The 24917-nt window shown below is 40.3% G+C and overlaps 1 protein-coding gene across 8 annotated transcripts in view; it reads left to right on the forward strand.

Moving 5' to 3' along the window:
• Nucleotides 1–24917, forward strand: part of rap1gapb (RAP1 GTPase activating protein b) — a 101262-nt gene that overhangs the window by 29819 nt on the left and 46526 nt on the right. For 5 of the 8 annotated variants that reach the window (XM_053869408.1, XM_053869410.1, XM_053869418.1 and 2 more), the window contains exons 1-2: nucleotides 12763–12922; nucleotides 18493–18528. In XM_053869408.1, coding sequence (XP_053725383.1) covers nucleotides 12867–12922; nucleotides 18493–18528 — 92 coding nt within the window. In that variant the 5' untranslated portion in view covers nucleotides 12763–12866. Of the gene's footprint in view, nucleotides 1–2707; nucleotides 2852–12761; nucleotides 12923–18492; nucleotides 18529–24917 lie in introns of those variants that run through there. The other 3 variants (XM_053869414.1, XM_053869405.1, XM_053869412.1) reach the window with 3 other exon arrangements.

Here is a 24917-nt window from a genome sequence, read left to right on the forward strand (position 1 = left end):
ATTAGTCTGCAATTAGAATAATCTGCTTCATAAAAACTGAAGGAAGATTTGAAACAATGCTACCATATATTCCCAGCGTTGTCATCAAGCGTCTCATGAACCACCGGCTGCATTCATCATCATCATCAACTCCACACTGTCAAAAACCAAAACAAAGGTTTAGCACTGTCACTCTTTTTCTAACTGTAGCATTTCATTTCATACCTGAAGATACTCATACATCTATCTATCTATCTATCTATCAAACCCATAACCCCGCCCCTAACCCCACCCCCTCCCGATACACCATGTCAACAACTGACAACTAGCAACCTGCTTTGTGAAAAACAAAGCTGCAAACATCTGTTTGTACCAAAAATACCTTGATAAACCACAAATAAACAAGCAACGTTATTTGACTGGCGTTACTATGTGCAAGGCTTTCATATATTGATGCAAGAAAAGCAGTTGTATGAGGTTTTCTAAGCTTTCACAACCACAACATTCATTCATTCAAACAATGCGTATTTAAAGGCTTGTCACTTGATTTAAAAAATAGAACAACTCAGAATTTTGATCCCTGTTACGCTATTTTGCTCTCATTCTGAGAGGGCTGTGTGTTCGTCCGCTTGCCACTGGGATGTGTGGGGGTGCGGGGTCCGAAGCGCCAAATATTCCTTCGATTAGAAAGCAGTGAGTTAGTTTTGGGAACGATTGAAGTTTGGAACTAATCTGTGGTTTCCTCCTGTCATCACTCAGACACGTCAAGTTTGAGAATCTTCAAATTGGGATCATATTTAGCAAAATTACCGGGTGGAAACACAATGAAAAACGAGTGAGATGACACTACGAGTTGGGCATTATACAGGCACTAATAATACATTTAGGGCTTCCTGCTGAGGAAACAGGGCGTCCGGTTTTAAGTGCTGGAGGGCGTTCATTCTGTCTATCTATCCATCTATCCATCCTGCCTGCCTGTCTGTCTGTCTGTCTGTCTGTCTGGTCTTTTAAAGATGCTATATTTCATTTTTATTTTTAAGAATACTGTCTTTTTAAGTGGAATGTTTGGGCAACAAGAAAGTGAGAAAATACTGGTATCATTTTTGTCAAGTTTATCAAGTTTACTTTCAACTGAAAAATGCAGCATAATTACATAGAAAACAAACCATGTTTAAACGATAATCCATTAGATAATCCATTAGTCATTAAAAGTTGAGTCTAGAATTTAAAATGACAACATAAAAGCATACTGTCTAAACCAGCACGGCGAAACTGGAGTTCTAATAAAACATGCGGAAAGCTGTGTACTTTGGGCCATTATCTCAGAAGAGTGGGTCAATTTTGCATTACTTGGATGTCATTTTCAAGCATTGCTCAGCTATCTGCTCACAAAATGGCAACTGGTTAAACGACATAAGAAAGAAGGCACATTGAGAACTGATGAGCGAAGGGGGATGTGAGTTCTTTGGTCTGCTGTCAATTGTAAATTTCTAGAAATATTTTTGTCAATTAAACCCCAAAAATGTCTGTGTTATGAATATATTGACTGGAAAATGCATACTTCAGTTTTATTATGATGATTTATGATTTATGATTTACTATGTATTGATCCATAGTGTTGCAAGTCTCCTAAGACTAACAGCTGAATTTGTTTGTGTAGAACTAAATGAAATGCACTATGCACATATTAAAATAGTAACGATAAATTTTCTATCGCAGCTATCTGTTGATACAGTAAAATTGAATTTGTATTCACGGTAGACTGTTTAGTTTAAATCTGGCAGCCATGTCAAAAGACAAGCGGCAGTGAAACAGCTCCCGGTCCTCTTCTCTTCCCTCTCATGTGGGTAAATCAAAGTCTGCCCTGAACTCCCTCAGTTGCTTGACAGTCTACAAAGTCATTAATCCAAGGATGCGCCCCAAAGCATTCTCTCCCTCCTGCACCACACAGTAGCGGTTTCATGAAAGACGAACACTCTGCCCTTCCCACCCCCTTTTTTAAATATCTATTTTATTTGTTTTAATGGCCGTCTGTCCTTTACCCAGCAGGTTTAGTTTTTTGTCTTCAGGGTTTTTTTTTTTTTAAATGGCATGCTTAGCTGTATAGGTGTGAGACTGTTCACATTGGCAACAAAAGACTAAAAACCAGACTGTCATGGGGTGTGGTTCAAATCCATCCTCAGGCAACTCGGGGTTTGGGACGAATCTTTGTATGTGTGTGTGAAATTTGCATTCTTCAAGTGTTTATTCTGGTTTCCTGCTAGCTGTCCGGTTTCCTCACCAAACATCTGTGCTAAGAAAAAAAAAAGTCAATTTCCTCAGAATTATTTCGGACACTTGTGTTTATACTGCTGGTGTGGCAGTAATGACGGATATGCAATTCCTGCATCATATACTAAGACTCAGTAAGTGAACAGAAGTGGCCTCAGAATCGACCCCTGTGGAACCCCAATTTTGACATGGTTACTTAACAGGTTATTGTTGCCATTGAAATATGTTAAATTGCAATGGCAACACCTCAGTAAGGGTTGAGCGCTAAGGTACGGGGCTCTCACGGTGGGAATATGTAAGGGCTCATGTTCTTCTTAGATCCCATCTACTGACAGCAGCAGCATAGAAGCTGAAGCAATGGAAACAACAGCAACTGTCAGGGCCATTCATGCTCTCTATACCATAACCACTGTTTTCCGATGTTTCAGCTACACACTCTGCGTTTTCTTTTGTCTAGAAAGACTGCCATTCCCCACCTCCTGCCTCGCCTGCTACCGTGGCCTGGGGTGAAGTAGTGAAATTCATGACATTCAGCTCTAGAGGGGCGGACTGATGGAGGACAAGAATAGTCTTCCTGCTGGAAACTGTCTTTCTTTGATGAGTGAGTTATACAATCTCTGCAGCTGTGATAATCGCACTCTACGCTAATGTGTAACAGAGAGGGAGGATCTCGTTTGTTGAATTTGGTTCTGCAACAGTGACTGATTCTTTGGTCTTTGGCTTTTTTTTTTTTTTTTTTGCTGCATTTGGCCCCATAACTGAACGACCCAGGACGCAATGTGGACTACATTTAAAGGCCAGTGTCAAGGGGATGACAGGAAATAATGCATGGTCTCTCCACCGCTCTTCTCTTTGCTGTGAAGCTCATCATTTCCAGTAGTTGCTGTTGGAATGCAGCAGTGACTATCCGCTTAAAATTCAGTGTTGAGCGTCAAAAGGAGCTCTCAACCAACCCCTGAGACCCTCAATAGCTTCGGGAGTGAGAAGTAGTTTCTTCGTCCAGACATCTTGCTGCGGGACATTCGTCAGTCTCTTGCCTTGATGCTCCACTTTTACATAAATTATCGCCAGAGATCAAGATCAGGCTTTTGTTGTAACCGCAGCAAAAACATGACATATTCAAGCCCTCTTCATATATTTATGCATGAAATTCGTAGTCTGGGATTCAGTGTTCATGATGGCACGATGATGATGACTAAACCAGAGATGAGGCGGAGGTCACTTTCCCCTCATGCAAATTAACTCATGAAGGAAATATGGTTGGTGCTGTCAGCATCTGGGCAAAGGCCTTTCAAAGATCTTGTCTGCACTGGTTCTTCTTACCATTGTATTCTTGTGATGATGAACGTTATGCTAGGCCTTTGTGATAATATGGAGTGTCGTCTGAGTCCTGGTCTGCTCGCCATGCCTGCATTTCTTGTGAAACGGATGACTCTATAAAGCCAGTGGGACCCAGTGTCACCATGTGGTTATGGTGGTGATTTATGGAGGCATCTTGGAGAGACAGTCTGACGACTCCCAATTGTGAGTAAAGTGTAAATCTCAATTCTGCCTACACCAGTCTCTCTGTCTCTTCACGTTCCCTGCCTGTATCCAAATACTCTCTGGAATTCACTTCAGTGTCTTGCCACCATTACAAGAATTTTACTCGCCACTTGTATGGATTGCCACAGAAAAACATGTACTGAGATGGATTGTGCCAGTCCCCTGTGACCTCATTAATGAATGAAAAGTGAAATAAATGTTAAGGAATAAAGAACACTGAAACCAAAATGAAGCCGAAACATGTTCTCTCTCAGCTACCAATCTGGGGGAATACATGGGTCAAAATCTGTGATGTGACTTGACCAAACTGTCTTGGGTCAAATGTTTGAAATGAACAAATGTTTGAAAAAATTACTTACTATCCATATATGTATTGCTAAGCAAAATGACTTTTGATAGAACTTTTAATTAATAAGTAAAGAAGACTGTGTCCTAACTGGATGTTGCTACAAACACAGAAATGGATTTGATCAACCTCCCTCGGAACCTATTTATTCGGGGTCTGAGGGTTGATATATTCATGCTATTGTATTTATTTATTCATAGAATAGCTCCCATGTGCCAAAGATGGTGCTCGGGTCCTGCTTCAACATAGTTTGATGTTTGTTCTAAATGACTGTTCATCCTGAAATACTTTTTCCAAATGCAGCATCGAAGAGGAGGACGTTGAGCAGATAAATGAAAGACATAAGTGTGGGCATTTCATGGCATGGGCATGTCTGTGTCCTGCTTTGCTGCCTCCGCAGGGACAGAACTGTACTGTAACTACGTAATAACCACTTAGCCTTTTAGACCTGCATTAGAGGCAGTGTGGCTGCACAGAAAGATTTACTGGCAGGTCTGACCTGACAATAAGTGTTGTGGAATTTACATGTCACTTGAAGGAAAATGCGGTTGTGCTCAGCCGCATGTGGATCAGCGGAATGTGTAATGTAATTGAAGAAAAAGACTATCACCAGCTAAATTATCGGGATGAGAAAGGAGAGATGGCGTCCTTCTCTGGTGTGTTGTTCATTGGGAAGTAGCACACTCATAAACACTTAAATGAGCACGACTTTGTGATGAGCATCGCCCCATCTAATGCTCCTCATTAAAAGCCTGGCATAGTATCAAGCAATGCTTGTTTTGGTATTGGAATCCTGGAGGCTTAAGTCTTGTGACGCGGAATTGGTTAAGTTGCAGTGTGCTCCCACTCAGACTGATCTTTTTGAAGGGTTGTCAGCTGGATTTAGGGCCAACAGTATTTCACCTCACCAAACAATCGCGGCCAAAAGACATAGCTCTCACTCCTTGTGAAGAGTCCATTGCTTACGTCCCGGTTCCAGTTCCTGAACATAATTGTGTTCAGACTGGGAAAAAAATGGTTTGGAACCCAAAGAATTTGGTTCAAGCAGTGGCATCGTCATCATATCTGACAGTCGTATCTGCAAAACACATCAACCAATAGACACACAAGCCTTACATGCCGAATGGCTTGATGTAGTACTCTTTGACCACCAGAGTTGACCTTTTTCTGAATCTGACACCTGACGACAAAGACGTGTCGGTGCAAAGTGTCGTGTGTGCATTCTGTTGTGGCAGGAGTGAGCGCTCGTGAGTGCTTTTATTCAACTAATCGTAAACTCTGCTTCTTTGTTGGTGGTGAAACGTCCCAAATTTGGCGTTTCTACAGTTTTTGAAGTGTAGATGCTTAGATGAGTTCCAGCCTGAGATCTATGATAGAAAACTTGTAGGCTACAAGGACGATGGAGAACATGGAAAAAAAAAAATCATGCCTCAAACATTGACAGTGTTTTGAAACTAACCAAACCTTAAATTCTGTCTGACCAATTGAAACAGGAGAGAATCAAAACAGATATGTTCTAATAGAAGGTCAAGTTCAAGCTCCCAATGGCGACAAGGAATGAATGAATAAATATTGGCGAATAAATATTTAATCTTTTTCCACAAAACATATTCAATGCTCTCCCATCGTGTCTATGTCTCGGGTAGACCTTCTAAATTGCTTGTTCGTAGAATAATAAAAAGCAATTACTAACTTTCCCAAGTGCATTCAAAGCCGCTTCCTCATTCGTCTCTATGGTGACTGAATTTGTTACCATCTGCAGTTCAGATGACATTTTCTGACGGTAGTCACACAGGACAAACTGAACCACATTCATGGAGGTTACACTCTCATTACTGTCACGTCCTGCTATCGCCTATGAAGCCTTGAAAGGCTGGGCTGACTTGTTTTGGAGGAGCACTCCAAGCTGCGCCTTCACACTTCCCTGAGGAAAGTAGCCAATTGACGAATTACACCTAGCTGCCCTTTCTCTTTCGCCTGTCTCTCATCTATCGCTCCCTGTAAATAGATTTTTCTGCTTTTCACTCCACATCCTAAAAAACATCCTCAGAGCAAAAACAGGTGTAAAAAAATACATGACTGCATTAAGAATAATAGGCTCTTCTAAAGATATTTGCGGCGTCTTCAGCTAGAAACATGACATTTCAATGTCATCCCCTTCTGTCAGCTGGGCAACCAGGGCAGACTGACTTCAGAAGATCAGCTGTTGGTTCTCTTCGCTGAAATGTAGAAATAAGACAAAGAAAAGTAAGACTCACGCTGAAGTCTTTTGCTGATCACATCTCTGTTGATATATCCAGTAAATCCTGGTTCACAATTTTGTTTCACTTCACCACTTTGCTATTGCTTCTGCCAAGTTATGAAAGGATTTCATTGAAATATATATCAGATAATCTTTTGGAGGACTGGTTGCTGACTTCTATGATGTATAGATAGCTCTCTTGACTGCAAGCCGCTGGGGCGTCTACAGGGAAATTAACCAAACATGGCAAACATGACTTCATATAACACTGAATACAATCAAATGAGTATGGCAACAAACGGTTTCACTGCAGACTGTCATGATCTCAAGGTGACTCTGACCCAATTACAATGTCGATGACGGTATACAGAAGACTCCAACAACGAGAGTAAAAGTTAACAGTAACTTTAATACAAATAACAACAATAAAACACTAACAATAAGGAACAACCAAAGATGTCAGCACCAGAAGCGGAGCAAGGAGGACAAACACGTAGAGAAGGGTGAAAACCTGAAAACAGAAAAAGCAGGTGAATTAAGATCAAACTTGAACAAACGGGACAAATGAAACTCGGAAACTAAACTCACTAGGCTAAATAACTCAAATCGCTCGGTGGTGGTTCTACACACACACACACACACACAAGGGTCACAATAACACAGAGAAACAGAAAAGGTGAGCTCAATAAATAGCACTCACACACGATCAGTAAAACTAAAAGGAAGCAAGCGAGAAGAACGAATAAACACCATACACGGGAACAGGAATATAAATTGGAGTCAAAGGAGATCGGAGGGTCGAGTGGGAGAGATTTACCATCGGAACACAAAGTGAACATCTGGCAGCACAGACTGGAACCTAGATGTAGAAATCCTTGCAGACTGATTAGTGATCCAGCTGCGCTGTCATTAAGCTGGACACAGTTGGATGAAAACAGGAAGCAAGACAGGGGAACACAGGAAATAACAAAATAAAAGCACAGAATAAACCAAATTTTGACACAGACAGCCTATCAAGATGTAGCTTGAAACAATGAATAAGCCAGGAATTGTTCTCATCATAGGTCACTTTTTATTCTCTTTCCAAGAGGACAGAATATATGAATAAATATATGAGACACATCATGTACCAGAACTAATTTTCTAATCAACACAAAGGCTATTATAACTACTTCTATGTGGTCGAACAAAAACGTTGCTGACGCACAGGCTAGATTTAGAGAGTGCACAAGCATTTAGCTTAACTTTAACCCATTGCTCTCTTTGCTAGGGCTAAAAGACACATTGTTATCTTGTCTATATCGAGGTATGAACATTCAAGAAGTTAATATCGCTTAATAAAGTTTCTCCTCTGCTCATCTTGCATGCAAAGCTGTGGCAGGAACATTTTTTTCACTTGCACTTCAATGTACAGTTAAAAGCAACTATGTAATATCCTGTTTGTGTTGATCTGACTTTCGACTGTCTCTATCGTAATGTAACATGTTTTCAATTTTTATAGTGCATGTGGCACAAACCCTGAAATGAGATGCCTTAACTTCAAGTCATTTCCTTGTTTCCAAACAAATTCTAGTGAAACTTGACTCCAGGGCCAGCCGTCATTTTAATCAAAGTCACTGATCATTTCTGAGACACAAACTTCACAGTTGAAAACACATTCAAATTATGTTTTATAGACAACGTGCCAGCGTTCCTGCCGGGACCTGTAAGTAGGAGAGGATATGATTAAATGTCTTCCATTGGAGGGAAATCGAAAATCCAGAACTCGAACACCCCCGACAAAAGCCGGAAAAAACAACATGCACAGACCGATCAGCTGACCCACGACGCGCTTTGTTATTATGTATAACGCAGCCTCTGTATGCAGACGTGTCCCGTTAGCTACATTTACTGACTGTTTTTTCTTCATATTGAGGTGTAAAACCTTTCCTGTCTCCGCACTGGACCGTGGTAGAGTGTCACAGGGGAGGTGCTTGCTCTCGACACCTCCGAGGCTGGAGCGCACACTCCAGGGTTTGATGTCCTGTTGTCGGCTGGAGCTGGGACAGGGATGAGGCGAGTCTGGGACAGAGCGTTACTTGGTTTATGACTTTGTCACAGCCAAACTGCACAGAAGCGCACATTCAGAGCTGGACACGCACCGGGCACCTCTTCACTTCTGGAGAGACGTCACTCACTCGGCAACCCCTCCCACATGCAGCGGCCACACACATAGACGAACAGCGCACCTGCAGCAGACACCCTACATTCACTCCTACAAAAAGCTATTTTAAGGCTTGGAACGCATTATTTCTTTTTCCATTCATTGTAATGGGAAAAATCCATTCAGATTTTGAACAAATCGCTTCTCGAACGGCCGTCTGGAATGGATTGTGGTCGAGAACCGAGGTACCACTGTACTGAGAATTTGTTTGCTACCATTTCGATTGGGCATTTTGAATTCTGGGAAATGGATCATGCATTCCAAGAAGTGAAAGAGATCATGAGATCATCATTTTCAAGGGCATGTGCATTGCTTCTAACTTGGCAAACCACCTTAGCTGTTATGAATTGTTGCTTTCAGTCTGGAAATCTATCTGGCATCAGCCTCGGGTCTTGACCCAAATATATCAGATAATACATCCCAGATTTGAAGTTGTATAGCCGCAGCGATGCTACTTCATCACGTGGGACCATTTAGAGCCCAGCACTGTCACACTCTGAGATCTTGCCCCAGTTTGACTTTTTCCTTCTGAAAGACAAATGAAGACATCAAAAGAAGGGCACGAATGCCTGGTGATCAGCATCAATATCAATAAAAAAGACCTTCATGGGGGACATAAACGTCCCACGTTCCTCTTCCATCCTCTGAGCTTTTGATTTGATTTATAGCCCACGCCTGGACAGTGTCCAGTCAAACCTAATAGAATCACAAAAGGTTGCCTGGCTGAGTCTTCAGGGCAGCACTGATGTGAAGGCGCACCGAGGACGGTCATTCCAGCCAGACGTTGACAGAAAGAAGACGATCCACGGCACTGGGGGGAGAAAATACAGCAATAAACAAGGCCATGAGAAGGGAATAGAAAGAAGTGAATTATCAAGAGAGGGAGGTGAAAGGGAGGAATAATAGTGCTCAGAGACGAAGAAATCTCAGAGGTGATGTAAGATTCTGCTGTGCTTGTTTGACTCAGTGCAGACGTGAGTTCACTCTGCAGATTATAGAGACGTAACTGTCAGTGCTCCCTTCAACAAGACTCAACCATCTATCTATCTATCTATCTATCTATCTATCTATCTATCTATCTATCTATCTATCTATCTATCTATCTCTCTGTCTGTCTGTTGCAGCTGGCCACCACCTTAACATCTGGACTATAACTCGATGTGGTGTTCGCGCCCTCAGAGAGCGACACAACAAATTGATTCTGAAAACCAGGCAGAGATCCAGATGCATCCTGAGTGGCCTTAACAGTTTCTGGTATCTTTGGATCAAAAATCAGACGTGACTAGCCGTCGCTTCAGTTACAGATATTTAATGGCTTGACGCTCAATGGAGACATTTTCTCCCTGAACCTTTCCTTCTAATACACCAGACACTTGTCTAGTTTGCAATATCCTGTGTTGTTGTTGTTGTTATCACAAGGAACGTTACACGTTTTCATTCCGATTGACAAATGATTATGACGATGAGAAAATGAGAACCATGAAAAACCAAGAAATAGCAGTCATAAAAAGGCATATTATATCACTAAATATAATTTTCTATAATAATAATCTTCAATTGATCACTGTGTTTTCCTGACTCTCACCATGGCATCCGTTCCCGCTAGCGTGAATTTTGCATCTCATTGTACAATTAAACTCTTCCTTGTTTTACAGTGGGTATTTCAAGATGCTGTCAATGGTGGTGTATTTTATATTATTCCCAAGTGTAGAAGCAGTAGCAAACTCATGTTATGTGATGTCTGCGTGACTCATGTCCACATTTTGATTCACTACTCTGCCTCATTTCCTGTCAAGTTGACAGGGTCCACATATGAGGGCTGGGTATCGATTCTAATTTCAAGAATCGATTCAATTCTGATTCTCATGACTTAGAATTGATTATCACGATTCGATTCGATTCGATCTGATCCGATCCAATCTCGATTCAGGTTAGTATTTAAACCATTTTCTGAGCTGTTGCCATAATCACATGACAAGTTACGCAACGTATTAATACTAGTATCATATTGACATTCCACAGGAAATTAATGAAGGATTCATAGTAAATAATAATAAAGATCCAGACACAGAAGTGATGTGACTGCTCATGGGACTGGTGCATTATTAGAAATATGACATTAAAAATTCACCCAAAAGATGCTGCTGTTTAATACTAATGCATTTTTATGTTATTATCAAAATGAAAAAAAAGATATTGTCAGCCACTGAAAATGTAAACAGAGTGCTGGTTACTGACTTCACAGCAACCTGATGGTCATTGCGCGGTATGTAAACAGTCCTCTGTGGTCTGTAGTACGTACGACAAGAGGTCCCACTCCTCATCAATATAGTGAGTTGTCAGATTCGTGTAAGATTGCGTCCACGTATCACTTGTAATGCCCACCCTGACTGCTGACTGATGCTTACTTTTCACGTTTTCTTTTACTGACTGGTGCATGTTTGGGATAACAGACATTTGCGAGACACCATAACGTAGTGTGGCTCTGTTACTTTCATTAGCCGCCTGAAGCGCTCGTTTTCAGCGCATATCTTTGCAAATGAAGCCCGCAATCGCTTCAGTTATTTTGACAGAGCGTGCAGAATTACCCAGTAGTGGTAAAGTTCGCTCGAGTTTCATTTGTTGTGGCCCGGTGGATGGCTTGGACAGGAGCTCTGGGTGATGTCGCGTCACGTGATTCGTGAGGTGGGTCATATTTCCGCAATACTGCAACACTTCCAATACCTCCATTAGGCATAACATGCTAATTGCTTTGCTTTTGTCGAGCGCATTTTTGGTTTGGTCGCGTCTGAACCCAAAATGGTGCCAGACCATTGCTATGAGCGTTTCAGGCGTTTTCAAACCCGGCACGTTGCTAGTGTTGACTTTGGTGTCCCAGGTGCACGCCTGCGTCAAAGGGGTTGGACTTCACCCAGAGAATATGTGTTAAAACGTAAATTAATTCATCCGATCTTTGGACCTACGAATCGATTTTATGGAATTAATGTACGAATCGATTCAGAATAAAAAAAAACGATTTTTTAAACACAGCACTAATGACCATATAAGTAGTTTTTGTATGAAACTCATTTTTATTTGGGCAACACAACACAGTTTGTTGTGGCGTATAAAATACTACTTAGCTACCTTGGAACAGCTTTGACCTCCTCATGAGATCAGCCCTGGCTTCGGTTAACGATTTTGAAAATAGCCCAATGTCACTTGACCAGCCTTTTTGTGGAAGGAGGACTGTTTCCCCCTTGAAGCGGTCAAGACGTGCTAAGTGTGTTAGCACGGCGACCTTCACTAGAGGTTGGCCTGAATGGTGCATAAGCATGTTAACATACTAACAAGGTCATAGCGGACGTGATGAATTCAATCAGAATACCACAGAGAGATGGAGTCTGTTTCATGAGTCTGCTGGATCATGAACAATCATAAATGCAAAATGGAAACTGGATTTTTAACTAGTCATAAATGAACACGGTACCAACGTTGAAGAGGAAGACTGCAGGAAAGGTTTCCTTCAACAGAGCAAATTCAATAACATACTGTTGAAACAGCAGACTTGAATACGGCCTTCAGGGTCTCACTTAATGACATTACATCATGTCGCTATGAAGCCGGACTTAATGGTCAGGTGGCTATGGAATAGATTCTGTGTGTACATGAGTTTCATTGAGTTAAAAGGCATCGTTGAACGTGGATGCTCAAAGGTGAGTTCATTTCTTTATCATTGGAAAGCACACAGCATATCCAGGTCAAATTTGTTGTGTGGTTTGCAAGAGAGAGCTGTTCATTGTGGCCTTTAGAATACTAAGAAAATATGTGTCCAGTGAAATGTTGAAATTCATATTTTACTTTCCACTGCTTGTCATTTCTAGTTGTTGGTCAAAATCGTCACATTAATTGTGTATATTCTTGTACTTTGTTGATGTCAGTCGCACATTTATGTTGGCCCGTCAAAGCACCTCAGAGATTATGTTTTAACCTTCATTTTGACGGAAGACGAGGTGGAAATTTGTCTTTAATGCTCCTCCACTTTGGAAACAATGGTAACAAAAGTCAGTTTGTTGCCTGGACAACAGCGTAGTCGGACACACCTATCTATTAATCTGGCGGAGATGGAAGCTACTGAGGCTGTAGGGAGTAGACAGGAGGGAGGGTGGAGACATGGACACACATGGGATACCGTGGAAAGCACACACACCATGAGGGACTCAGATGAGGAAGGAAGCGAAAGTGTTAGTGGTGCAGGAAGAGACGATTGAGAAATAAACAATAGTACTCCGGGGACTCGTATGCTTGGCACCATGTCGCAAAGAAAAAGGAGCTTCACCTTCGGGGCTTACGGCGGGTAAGAAGACGGCCTGCACATTCAATCTGACATTTTCTAACTTTAAAGTGTTTCTGCGCCTGTTGCTTGACTAAGTGTCATCATGGCAAAACAGAGTCGCCCGCTCACAAAACACCTGCCAGCAGACAACACTGACAAGGTCACAGACTGAGGACTGTGCTTTACTGAGCTAATTAGCAGTTCCAACCATTAGTGCTGAATTAGTGCCGCTGTCTGATAAGTTCATTGATGTGTTACGCAACAACAGCGAGGTTAAACAGATGTGCTTGTCATTGGCTCATGATAAACACACTCACAATGCTTTTAATAATGTGCTCAGTCATGGAGTAACTTTTTCGGCCTTCGTGTAGCCGGGTGCTGTTTGAATTCTCAGACTTCTTCAGTCCAGGGACACTTTCAAATTTGAAAAGAACCAAATGTGTCAGCAATTCTTCTCTCGTAATTCCTGTCATTTATTAGCCTCAAAACCTTGGTCCAGCAGTCATCAATGGAATGCTAGTCTGGCCCAGAAGACGTGCTGTAAATCAACCTTTTCGTACATTATGTACACTGGAAGCTGATGCTTTTAGTCCTTGAAAAGTTAAACCATTCGCACAGATTTTATTCTTCAGAAACTTCAGAAAATGATCAGAAATCAAAACAACAATACCTCATTAAATCACTTGTCTTTCTACATCTATTAAAACACAATAGCGTTCTTGTACTGAGACCCTGCGGCTGTTGGTCATAACAAAACATGCAAGACTAATCACTGATCACCAAGATTTCTATTCATTCTGAACAAAATGTGGGCGAATAATCAAGTAAGTGGAAATGAGAATATGAAATGATGCGTGATTTGGAGGCATGGCCCAACCTGCTCCGCCTGGCTGCCTCATGTATTCACCAGCATAGAACAGTTTGACCTGTTCTAATCCAGTTACTGCTGACAGTTTGTCTTTCTGATCATCCTGCACTGCTCCTGTTTTGCTGCTCGTACCTTTGATCATGGAGCAGAATTTGAGATTTTTGTGAAGAGGCTTTAATCATAGCTGGGATTTTGGTGTTGTTATCACATACTTCAGGGATTATAGAACGTCTGAGATGAGCTGATCAAATGAAAAAGCTGTGTTTGCGTCAGCAAAATAATGATGCGTTTCTGTGCTAGAATCTGAAGAAAATTCGGTTGAAGTCAGATAAAAAACAAGTGTCTGAAACTCGCAGTGGCATTATGTCATTGTCTGTTTTACTAAGTCATTTTGGGGAGCTTTCCGCAACAGTAACAGATTTATGATTTATGGCTTCTCAATTTAATGCATACTGTATGTAGGATATATTCTATTTTGCGTTTTATCAGTGTTGAGTTACGCAAAATCAATTTATCTCAGAAAATATTGAATGAGTCACACTCTCCTTTCATGTGTCAGGTGCACCCGTGCTCTTGTTTTCATGGTGGTTTGTTTCTCACACCAGCATGTTAACACCAAACAGAGCATTGCTAGCGTCAGCACCGGGGCAGTCACCAAAGCATGTGAGCGGACTGAAGAACTAATATTTCTGTTTTCAACAAAAGATCCGCATCGGTAAATGTCAGTGTTTGTCGGTCAAATATGTCGTGCTGTCATTCTAAGGTGAGGAGAGTGAAGATGAGTCTGTTGGAATCTGATCAACAAGTAGTTTCTTTTGGACGTGATTATGAGTCTGATCTTACCAAAATATTTCCACCATGAGAGTGATAAATTGATTACTTTCTTGATGCCAAACTATAAAATTAAAATAAATAAAATTTGGTGTTCTACCTGGTTTCCATGGTTTTCCATTTTATTTACTGGAATTTTTATTTTGGTTTTTGGCTTCAAGATTTGGGCCTTCAATTTCTATCAGTATTACAATGAATTTTATTTATATTTTACATCACATTGTGTTTGTTCTCAATGTCTATGGAAGTATTTAAATATTATTTAACAAATATTTATATATATTTTTGTGTTTGCAGCTGCATTTTTTTTCGAAATGTCAACTCAGTTCGGACCAGTGTAGTCCGTCTTCTGTCGCCAGTTAAGCAGCAATGACAAATGATCTCATTATGTTTTTACATGCTTGACCCCAAGACCATTAAATCATTTTAATTCAGACATGTTTTTTATAGCTCTTCAAGAAGGGGGGGAAATGGGAAAAACGTGCAGAATGCAGCAACTATTATGTCAAAAGGACAACTGAAAAACATTTAATTTGATGTGAGACGTCGTAGTTTGGTGAATCTCTTGAGACTTTTCTATGTCTGTGCAATATTTAGATACTGGCCGCTTGTAGCGGGACTCCAAGACTTTGTGAAACTTTCCACTACCGACATTTTCAAAAGTTTCAGACTCAGGTGGCTGACAGACTCGGATTTGGTCACTTCAGTTTCTGTCTCTGTGTAAACGACACCTGAGAAAGGCTAATAATCAAGCTCTGTGAAATTAATGACTATTTCTTGAGCAATTAGCTTAGCGTTCATCTGCCGCGGGATGACTACATCACATTCAGCATATACAATATCTTTTTTAAATGTTTTAATGTGCCAGAGGAAATTGCAATAAAGGATTTTATGGTGATTTCTACCTCATGCATTAACATTTATTTCCATAAAGTACAATGTTTGTCATCGGATAGTTTGCGAAGTTTATGTCCGTACTTCTCCGCAGTCTGCAGAATGACGCATTGTGATTGGCTGACATGTACTGAGCTTTGTTTTTCTTTGATATCTCACAAGAAATCACAGTAGACTCCACAGTAGGCTGCACTTACGGACATAAACTTTGCAAACCATCTGAAGACAAACATCGTATTTTGTGGAAATAAATGTGACACATGTGGTAGAAAGCGCCATGAAATCCTTTATTTCAATTTCCTCTGGCTCATGAAAATGCTGCTGCTGAGGATCCAGCGGTCTCACTTTCATGAGCCCAGAAAACTCTCCGTGCTCTGTCAAGTGCTGGAGCTTTAAATGGCATGTTTCATTTGAAGGCATGTCCCTGCACAGCATTGTCCCGTGCATGTGCTGCAGGATGCAAACTTTACATGACAGATTGAATGCACTGTCACGGCAGACAGGCCACTGACCAGTGAGCAGCGAGTAGGCAGGAGCGGACGCATCACAACCAGCGGGGCTTCATCAGAGCGCCGGCTGTCACACGTGATCCGTTGTTGTGATCAGCAATGACAAGCAGTGATCTGTATTCACCGATCACGCTGATATCAGCCGATCACGTTCAGTGGCTGGTCGATTGGAGCATTCCTAGTATTTGCACCTGAAGTTTAGTGATGACGTTAGGAAAGCCAGACCCAGACGCAGGTTGGACAGAGTTGAATGTGTTGGAGGAAGGATGAAGTACCAGGCAAAAGACGAACAGCAAGACCAAAATTCAGGTTCAGGAAGAGAAGATTAGGTGAGTGTAGTCTTGTTGGGAAGAGACAACAGAACAAGAAGAAGAATCTTGAAAGAATATGCTTACCAGCAGGATCAACCATGTAGCCTTTTTAGTTTTAAACTGTTCCACAAGGAGAGAGAATGAGAGGGCTGGGGCTCTTGGTTGCGCTGCGAGTGCCCCATAGAAGGCCGCTAAAAGTTTTTTGGTTTACACTTCTGGGCCATGAGGGCCGGGAGACGCTCAGTTTAATACTTAAGCCACGTATGGTGGCAGTAGTGTGTCACTGAATTGACTTGACAGCTGCAAATCTGTGACAGTTACCAACTATGGAGAAGTTCTTGAGAGGAAAAATTATAAAGAAAGTGATGGTGCCCCCATTAAAAACCGTTCATAAAAGCACCTGTTGAAGCAGTTTTGAAAATTAATTAGTACATTTTATCGCGATACTTTTATTTACAGTTTACTTCTTCTTTGGAGTTTGAATAAAATATATAATTTTTATTAGATTATATTTAGACATGGTTTTATGATATTTATTTTTTTCAGAATTGTATTCAGTTTTCCCAATTTTCTCAACAGTTTGCATCAAGCGTATTTTTAATTTTTTTTCTTTAGTGAATTTGATGTCCATGACTTGATCCTGGTTCTGCTGCTGATTGGACGTTTTGATGACAAATAAATATCTTTGCGCTGATCACATGGTTTCATGTCATTTCACAAGGTTTTGGTTCGTCTGTTTACGTGTTATTAATCACAAATGAAATGATCAGTAATGAATCACTTCTATTACTCGATGGATAAATGGATAATAATGGATAAAGTGGTTCAATAAACTTGCTCAAATGTAATCGTAATTGTTACTATCATAATCGATAGAGAAGCAAGTCATTCATGAGGAATCACTATGATTTTAGTGGTCGTACTAAGCGCAGCAGTAGTATGCGGACGACAAAGAGCAATTAAATAATAGTCTGTTTTGCATGAATATGAAGTTAGTGGGCACTTTTGTTGAAAAAAAAAGAGTGAGAAAATGCGGACTGAAACGACTCATGTTCTGCCCACATTAATTAGCGCCTTTTCCACACGGGAATTTCAGGCACTGGCTCACACACCGTGGGATCCACAAATCAACAACAATAAAGCCATATAAGACGCCTTTCCATGAATATTTCATGGATCACGATATTAGACCGCGTCAGATATGCAGCCTGAGCGTCATTCTTGGAACCATCCGCGTGTTATCGTCTCATTTATCATTTTAAGACATGAGTTTTCCAGCTTTGTCAATGGACAGCGTTTGCACTATCAATTTATACATCACAGAGGTAGTGGGGAAGCTGTGCCTCATGAATATTTAGGCCTCAGGAAGGATGGATCGGGACTGGGAGGATTCCCTCACGCTGAACTTGATGACCCAACTCTTCAGCTTGTCCTGTACTGTGAAGAAACTCTGCTGTTCTCCTTGATAACGTTTGACTGAGGATGACTTACTCTCCTTGAAGTAGAATAGTGCTGCTGTGATTAAGGATGTGGGAGGACAGGAACCACCCGATTGAAGTCATTGTTTGATTGTCTGGGCCCTTGGCAGTGAAAGAAACAAGCCGAGTGTTACTGGATTGATGTTCTGTTTGCTCCACACTGACCTGCACTCATTTCAAAATTGATTCTCAAAAGCAAATAATGACTTTAACGATTGGAATGATTCATACAGCAGGTGTTTCTAATTCATTTTTCAGACTTGTCAGAGAAAAAAACCAATAGCATCAGTGTGACATGTTTTTCTCTGGACAAATCATCATGCAATGCAGATTTTAAAATATCAGCTGTATATGCAGGTACTGTAGTTCATGTAGTTCTAATGTTTTCAAGTGGTCGCTGTGGAGTCTAAATGACTGTTTTTAAATTCACCAACACTGCAACAATTTCCACTGCTATTTCCGTTACTGTTTCAAGCGCTGCTCGTGCTGTGACACTGACTACTACACTTGTCTATTTTTCTGACCCATGTATGCTACGACAATTATCACTATGACTATCGACAGATATACTCCAAAGTAAAGCTGAGTAAATCTGGTTTGTTTTCTCGATTTTCACAGCTGCTCTGATAGTTAGCTTCGAAAAAGTTTCTTTGTTGAGAGCAAAAATGCATTGTAATTTACTCCATTCTTCTTTTTCTAGAACCGACAAGAGCTTCTCCAGAACCAGGACTTTGTGGTGAGTCATGAATTGTTATACGTTAACACCGTAATACCTTAATGCCATTGTTGCAAACAAGTTAATTCCTCTTCTTATATGTGTCTAGTTTCCAAATTAGACCAGATTGATGACCCAAATTCCTATTCAATGGCAGTCCGTTTATAATAATAATAATTAATAATGATAACATATTTAGTCGTAGTAGCAGAAGTAGTACTAGTATTTTCCTTTCACTATTTAATTTGGTATGTAATGCTTTCTGTCCTAAAGTGTACACTACTTGAATATTCAACACGTTTTTTTTAGAAAAAGGAAAAGGTTTCTCCTCTTGAGAACCTGGGCTTTGCACTCATAAAAAAACCTGTACAAATGTATAGGATCTTTTATCAGATAAATCTATTGAATATTTGTGCAAACATTTGGAATATTTCCTCTTTCATATAACTCTAATTCATGTGAGATATGAGGATTTTCTGAATATGTCCAAGATGCTGCTCATCATTGTGCTCTGCTACTTTTGAATTCATTGTCCATAATTTCAACCCCAAAGACACGAGCTTTTCAGTTAGCCTGGTTCTCTTCACAAAAGGTGGAAGGTGTCATGTGGGACTGCCAAACTGCTGTCAGCGCCGCTCTCCGAATTAAACACTCATTAGCTCGAATGCTCTCGATAAACACTCATCTGATCCTTTTTTTTTTGTCTATAATCCCCAGAGCAGCTGAAAAAAACAAATCCACCAACGCCTCTCATTATATTTACTCAATTATCGCTCTGCTTTATCGACACCAAGCTTTGAGATGTTACTAAGTGTACGGCCTGTTGATTCTAATCCGAGCATGAGCTTGATCCATTCATGCACCACACCACCACAGCTGTTTCCAAGGGGCTCAGAGCTCTGCACTGGTACTTCTGTCTTAAGAAAGAGGATATCTGGCTATAATGGGAGGTAATGAAGTGCTCATCAGTGGTGAACAAGTGAGTGTCTAATTGGGCCCTCCATCTTAGTGTAGGAGTTGGTGGTGTGGGGGACAAGCAGCGTGGCAACAGGTGGATCGTCGAGCTGCTCCATGATGCTGCCATGTATGTTAACAAGGGGCAGGCCGTTGTCAATTGGTGTAAATGCAATGTTTTATTTAACACGTGTGCTTATGCTTATTACGAGTTTTCCAGACCATGATACTAATGTATTACTAATGTACTTGTATTTGGGCTGTTTATTGACAGTAATCTGGTGAAACAATTTGTATCTCGATAAAAACCTCAAATGATGATAATATTTGATGTCACAATGTATTGCGATACTGCCAGTACAGTGCTATAGTGTGTTATTTGTTAAGATGAAAAAGAAAAAAAAAGTCCAACAAATAATACTAGAGTTGTCTGAGTAGCGTCCAATAATTCCACGTCTATGCTACATACAGTACAGGTTTGTAGGTTTATTCTGTACCATTTAGTGTGTTATTTGTAAAGATGAAAAAGGAAAAAAAAGTCCAACAAATAATACTAGAGTTGTCTGAGTAGCGTCCAATAATTCCACATTTATGCTACATACAGTACAGGTTTGTAGGTTTATTCTGTACCATTTAGTGTGTTATTTGTAAAGATGAAAAAGAAAAAAAAAGTCCAACAAATAATACTCGAGTTGTCTGAGTAGCGTCCAATAATTCCACGTCTATGCTACATACAGTACAGGTTTGTAGGTTTATTCTGTACCATTTAGTGTGTTATTTGTAAAGATGAAAAAGGAAAAAAAAGTCCAACAAATAATACTAGAGTTGTCTGGGTAGCGTCCAATAATTCCACGTCTATGCTACATACAGTACAGGTTTGTAGGTTTATTCTGTACCATTTAGTGTGTTATTTGTTAAGATGAAAAAGAAAAAAAAAGTCCAACAAATAATACTAGAGTTGTCTGAGTAGCGTCCAATAATTCCACGTCTATGCTACATACAGTACAGGTTTGTAGGTTTATTCTGTACCATTTAGTGTGTTATTTGTTAAGATGAAAAAGAAAAAAAAAGTCCAACAAATAATACTAGAGTTGTCTGAGTAGCGTCCAATAATTCCACGTCTATGCTACATACAGTACAGGTTTGTAGGTTTATTCTGTACCATTTAGTGTGTTATTTGTAAAGATGAAAAAGGAAAAAAAAGTCCAACAAATAATACTAGAGTTGTCTGAGTAGCGTCCAATAATTCCACGTCTATGCTACATACAGTACAGGTTTGTAGGTTTATTCTGTACCATTTAGTGTGTTATTTGTTAAGATGAAAAAGAAAAAAAAAGTCCAACAAATAATACTAGAGTTGTCTGAGTAGCGTCCAATAATTCCACGTCTATGCTACATACAGTACAGGTTTGTAGGTTTATTCTGTACCATTTAGTGTGTTATTTGTAAAGATGAAAAAGGAAAAAAAAGTCCAACAAATAATACTAGAGTTGTCTGAGTAGCGTCCAATAATTCCACATTTATGCTACATACAGTACAGGTTTGTAGGTTTATTCTGTACCATTTAGTGTGTTATTTGTAAAGATGAAAAAGAAAAAAAAAGTCCAACAAATAATACTCGAGTTGTCTGAGTAGCGTCCAATAATTCCACGTCTATGCTACATACAGTACAGGTTTGTAGGTTTATTCTGTACCATTTAGTGTGTTATTTGTAAAGATGAAAAAGGAAAAAAAAGTCCAACAAATAATACTAGAGTTGTCTGAGTAGCGTCCAATAATTCCACGTCTATGCTACATACAGTACAGGTTTGTAGGTTTATTCTGTACCATTTAGTGTGTTATTTGTTAAGATGAAAAAGAAAAAAAAAGTCCAACAAATAATACTAGAGTTGTCTGAGTAGCGTCCAATAATTCCACGTCTATGCTACATACAGTACAGGTTTGTAGGTTTATTCTGTACCATTTAGTGTGTTATTTGTTAAGATGAAAAAGAAAAAAAAAGTCCAACAAATAATACTAGAGTTGTCTGAGTAGCGTCCAATAATTCCACGTCTATGCTACATACAGTACAGGTTTGTAGGTTTATTCTGTACCATTTAGTGTGTTATTTGTAAAGATGAAAAAGGAAAAAAAAGTCCAACAAATAATACTAGAGTTGTCTGAGTAGCGTCCAATAATTCCACGTCTATGCTACATACAGTACAGGTTTGTAGGTTTATTCTGTACCATTTAGTGTGTTATTTGTTAAGATGAAAAAGAAAAAAAAAGTCCAACAAATAATACTAGAGTTGTCTGAGTAGCGTCCAATAATTCCACGTCTATGCTACATACAGTACAGGTTTGTAGGTTTATTCTGTACCATTTAGTGTGTTATTTGTAAAGATGAAAAAGGAAAAAAAAGTCCAACAAATAATACTAGAGTTGTCTAAGTAGCGTCCAATAATTCCACGTCTATGCTACATACAGTACAGGTTTGTAGGTTTATTCTGTACCATTTAGTGTGTTATTTGTAAAGATGAAAAAGAAAAAAAAAGTCCAACAAATAATACTAGAGTTGTCTGAGTAGCGTCCAATAATTCCACATCTATGCTACATACAGTCCAGGTTTGTAGGTTTATTCTGTACCATTTAGCACTTGCGTGGCACATCTTACAAAAGACGTAGCTCTTGTTTGTGATGTCCCGGGTGACAGTCTAATCCATTCAGATACAACCACCATACAGGTTAGTTTAGTCTAATGTTGGAATCCGGCTTGGACACCTGCAAGATCTTGCTGTAGATTACAAGGTGCTGAAGGGGGAAGTTGAATTACTCGCTGCTGACCACAGGTCAGAAATGTCAATGAACTCAAAGATATATATGAATATATTTAATCAATAGCAATGTTGTGGACTTAGAATATCGATACAGTATTGGGCTATCAAGTATCGTGACGCCTGTCTTTTGATATTATCTGACATGCATGTACGTTATCTAATCTGAATCAGAGATGGGAAAATGCTTGTTGGTACAGTACAAAAATAAGGCAAGTTTAGTGGTGGATGGCACCAATGGAAAATGATTCACTTAAAAATGGTTGATCGACTGTTTACAGTGGCCAAGCCTGGATCCACTTTTCATTGAGTCTCAGTTGTGTTGTGTCGTGGACATGTCAGCTCAGGGAGTTGTCATTGGTGGTTTTCAGCATGCCTTGGTGGTCTGTAACTACACAGCCAAACGTCATTGACTTTGTGTGTCAGTCTCTTCTATTGAGACTTGCATGATGGTTTCTCACTAATAGAGGATTCTTCTACTCTTCCTGTAATAAAATTCAGCCACTCCATCCCACAGCAGTCCATCTGGAGCTCTGAGCTCAGCCACTGCATGATGCTGAGTCCATAAAGTTCAGCGAATCTTTCCAGCACAGTCATTACCGCGGTGTGCAGATAGTGAGCCCTCCTGCCAGGAAGAAATACTTCCTTACGAGGGGACCCAACTGTTGTTTATTGCCGCTTATTAAATTATTCTTTCAACATCTCAATGCTTCCACTTGATGACACTATTCAGCTCTGTAAGGTTGTTGCTTTTAATCCATACTTTTCAAGGGTATGGATGTGTCTCTCTGAACGCCACTTTTTTGACCAGATACAATAAATACCACTTTATCTGGACCATCTGGTGCTCTCACAGTTAATCCCAGGGTCCTTTCATCCTCCTTTCTACCTCTCTGTGAAAATAGATTCGAGCAAGAACAGGACCACAGATACTTTGAATAGTTTCCTTTTTACCTGAGCATAAGGAGAATGAGCAACCCGTGTAGAGAAACCTGTGGTCTAATTTTTCATGTAGACAGAGCTCAAACACGTGTTTAGTTTCGATTTACGCCCCCCTCCCTGCATAGCTTTTCATGGTCACCCGTCCTGCGTCTCGCTCCTGGCCACGTCTCAGCTGGTTCCCTTTGCACATTGGCAAACACCCACTCAATGTCCATCTCTTTTATTCTCTTCAAGATCAGATCTGGAGTGTGATGGCTATGGAGTAATGACAAGAATTCAATACCTTTCTTCAATATCTTCAATAGCAAAAGGGGAACATCTTGTTTTTTAAGTGTGTGTGTCATCCCAACGCTTGCATGTGACCAATTTGTATTTCTCAAACTAGAGTGAGCTATAGATATTGAAAAGACAACAGTGGAGAAAATGAAGTGACTTCTCAAGTCATGATCAACAAGTGAGCAATACAAACATACTTTATGGAAGGAGATTTGAATGTTCCAAACTCAGCCCCAGACGACTGTGTTGATAAACATCCAACTCCTTTCTCAAGTGGACTTTTTCCTGCATTGTTGATGCAGAAGTCTGCTTTCCGTGTTGTATGTTGACGCATTCGATGATTCCTTTGAGTCAAGTGTTTCTCTGGCATTTTGTGACGTTCACAATGGATGATAGCATTTAAGGACGTGCAGGGGTGATGAACAGAAGCTCTCGCTGTTAGTTTAGCAGTGACGTTACACTGGATTTATTGTACTTTGTGATCACGAGCTATGGTTAGTAGGGCGTCCACTAGGATGCCAGAGGCGTGGCAGCTTTCAACCCTGGGTTAGTGAACCTTATGTTGACATCAAACTACGCTGTATAATCGGAAGTTCATGGATGCCTCCCCGTATACCCGTTGGACATTCTGCCTTCCTGCGACTGCACATTTGAAAGCCTACTGTGTGGTGAAAGGCTGTCTTCTGTGTCAACATTGGACAAACCTCCCCTTCACAACCATCAATGTTTGATGCCTTAGGCGTGAGAGCATTATTATTTGCAAAAAACAGATATTATAAAGGCTGGAAGAAAAGTATTTGCACAAGCTTGGGAAAAACCAGGGGAACAAAAAATAATACACATACAGGAACCATGAATAGAAGAGCTATACCACAAGCAGTGCAGGATACGTCCACAAACTTCAAAGGCCACTTAAAAAAAGAGCTTCTAGCAGTCAAGATTACTCAAAATGTTGAGAGAAACAAAACCAGAGCAGGAATCGAGATAGCAAAAAGTAAAAGCATTCATTAGTGATCTCTCCTTTCTTCTCTTCACTCTTCATACTGAATGATATAAGCTGCCATTACAAACTCTATTTTGAAGCTTCCATTTGTAGTGTCTTGGTCGCATAAAAATGGGAGTGAAAACAAAGCCCTCTGTGACCCAGACAGGTGTGTCCAGACCTCAGTGAGTCCAGAGGAAAACATTAATGCAGTGAAGAGTGGAGCGCAGAGGCCACTGAGATCATCATTGGTACACTGGCGCCCTTTAAATCCAGACCTCTGGCTGTAGAAAAGACACAGGTGGACTTTTCAGATAAATAATATCCTGCATTATTCCATGGTCGTCCTCTTTTCCCCTGCCCTATTGTTTGAGGTGGATATCAGACACTTTCCCGTGACAAACTGAGCACCCCCTCTGTTGTTCACCTCACTCAGAAGAGAT

Source organism: Synchiropus splendidus, chromosome 6, assembly GCF_027744825.2.
Source record: "Synchiropus splendidus isolate RoL2022-P1 chromosome 6, RoL_Sspl_1.0, whole genome shotgun sequence".
In the NCBI taxonomy this organism is placed as follows: Eukaryota; Metazoa; Chordata; class Actinopteri; order Syngnathiformes; family Callionymidae; genus Synchiropus; species Synchiropus splendidus.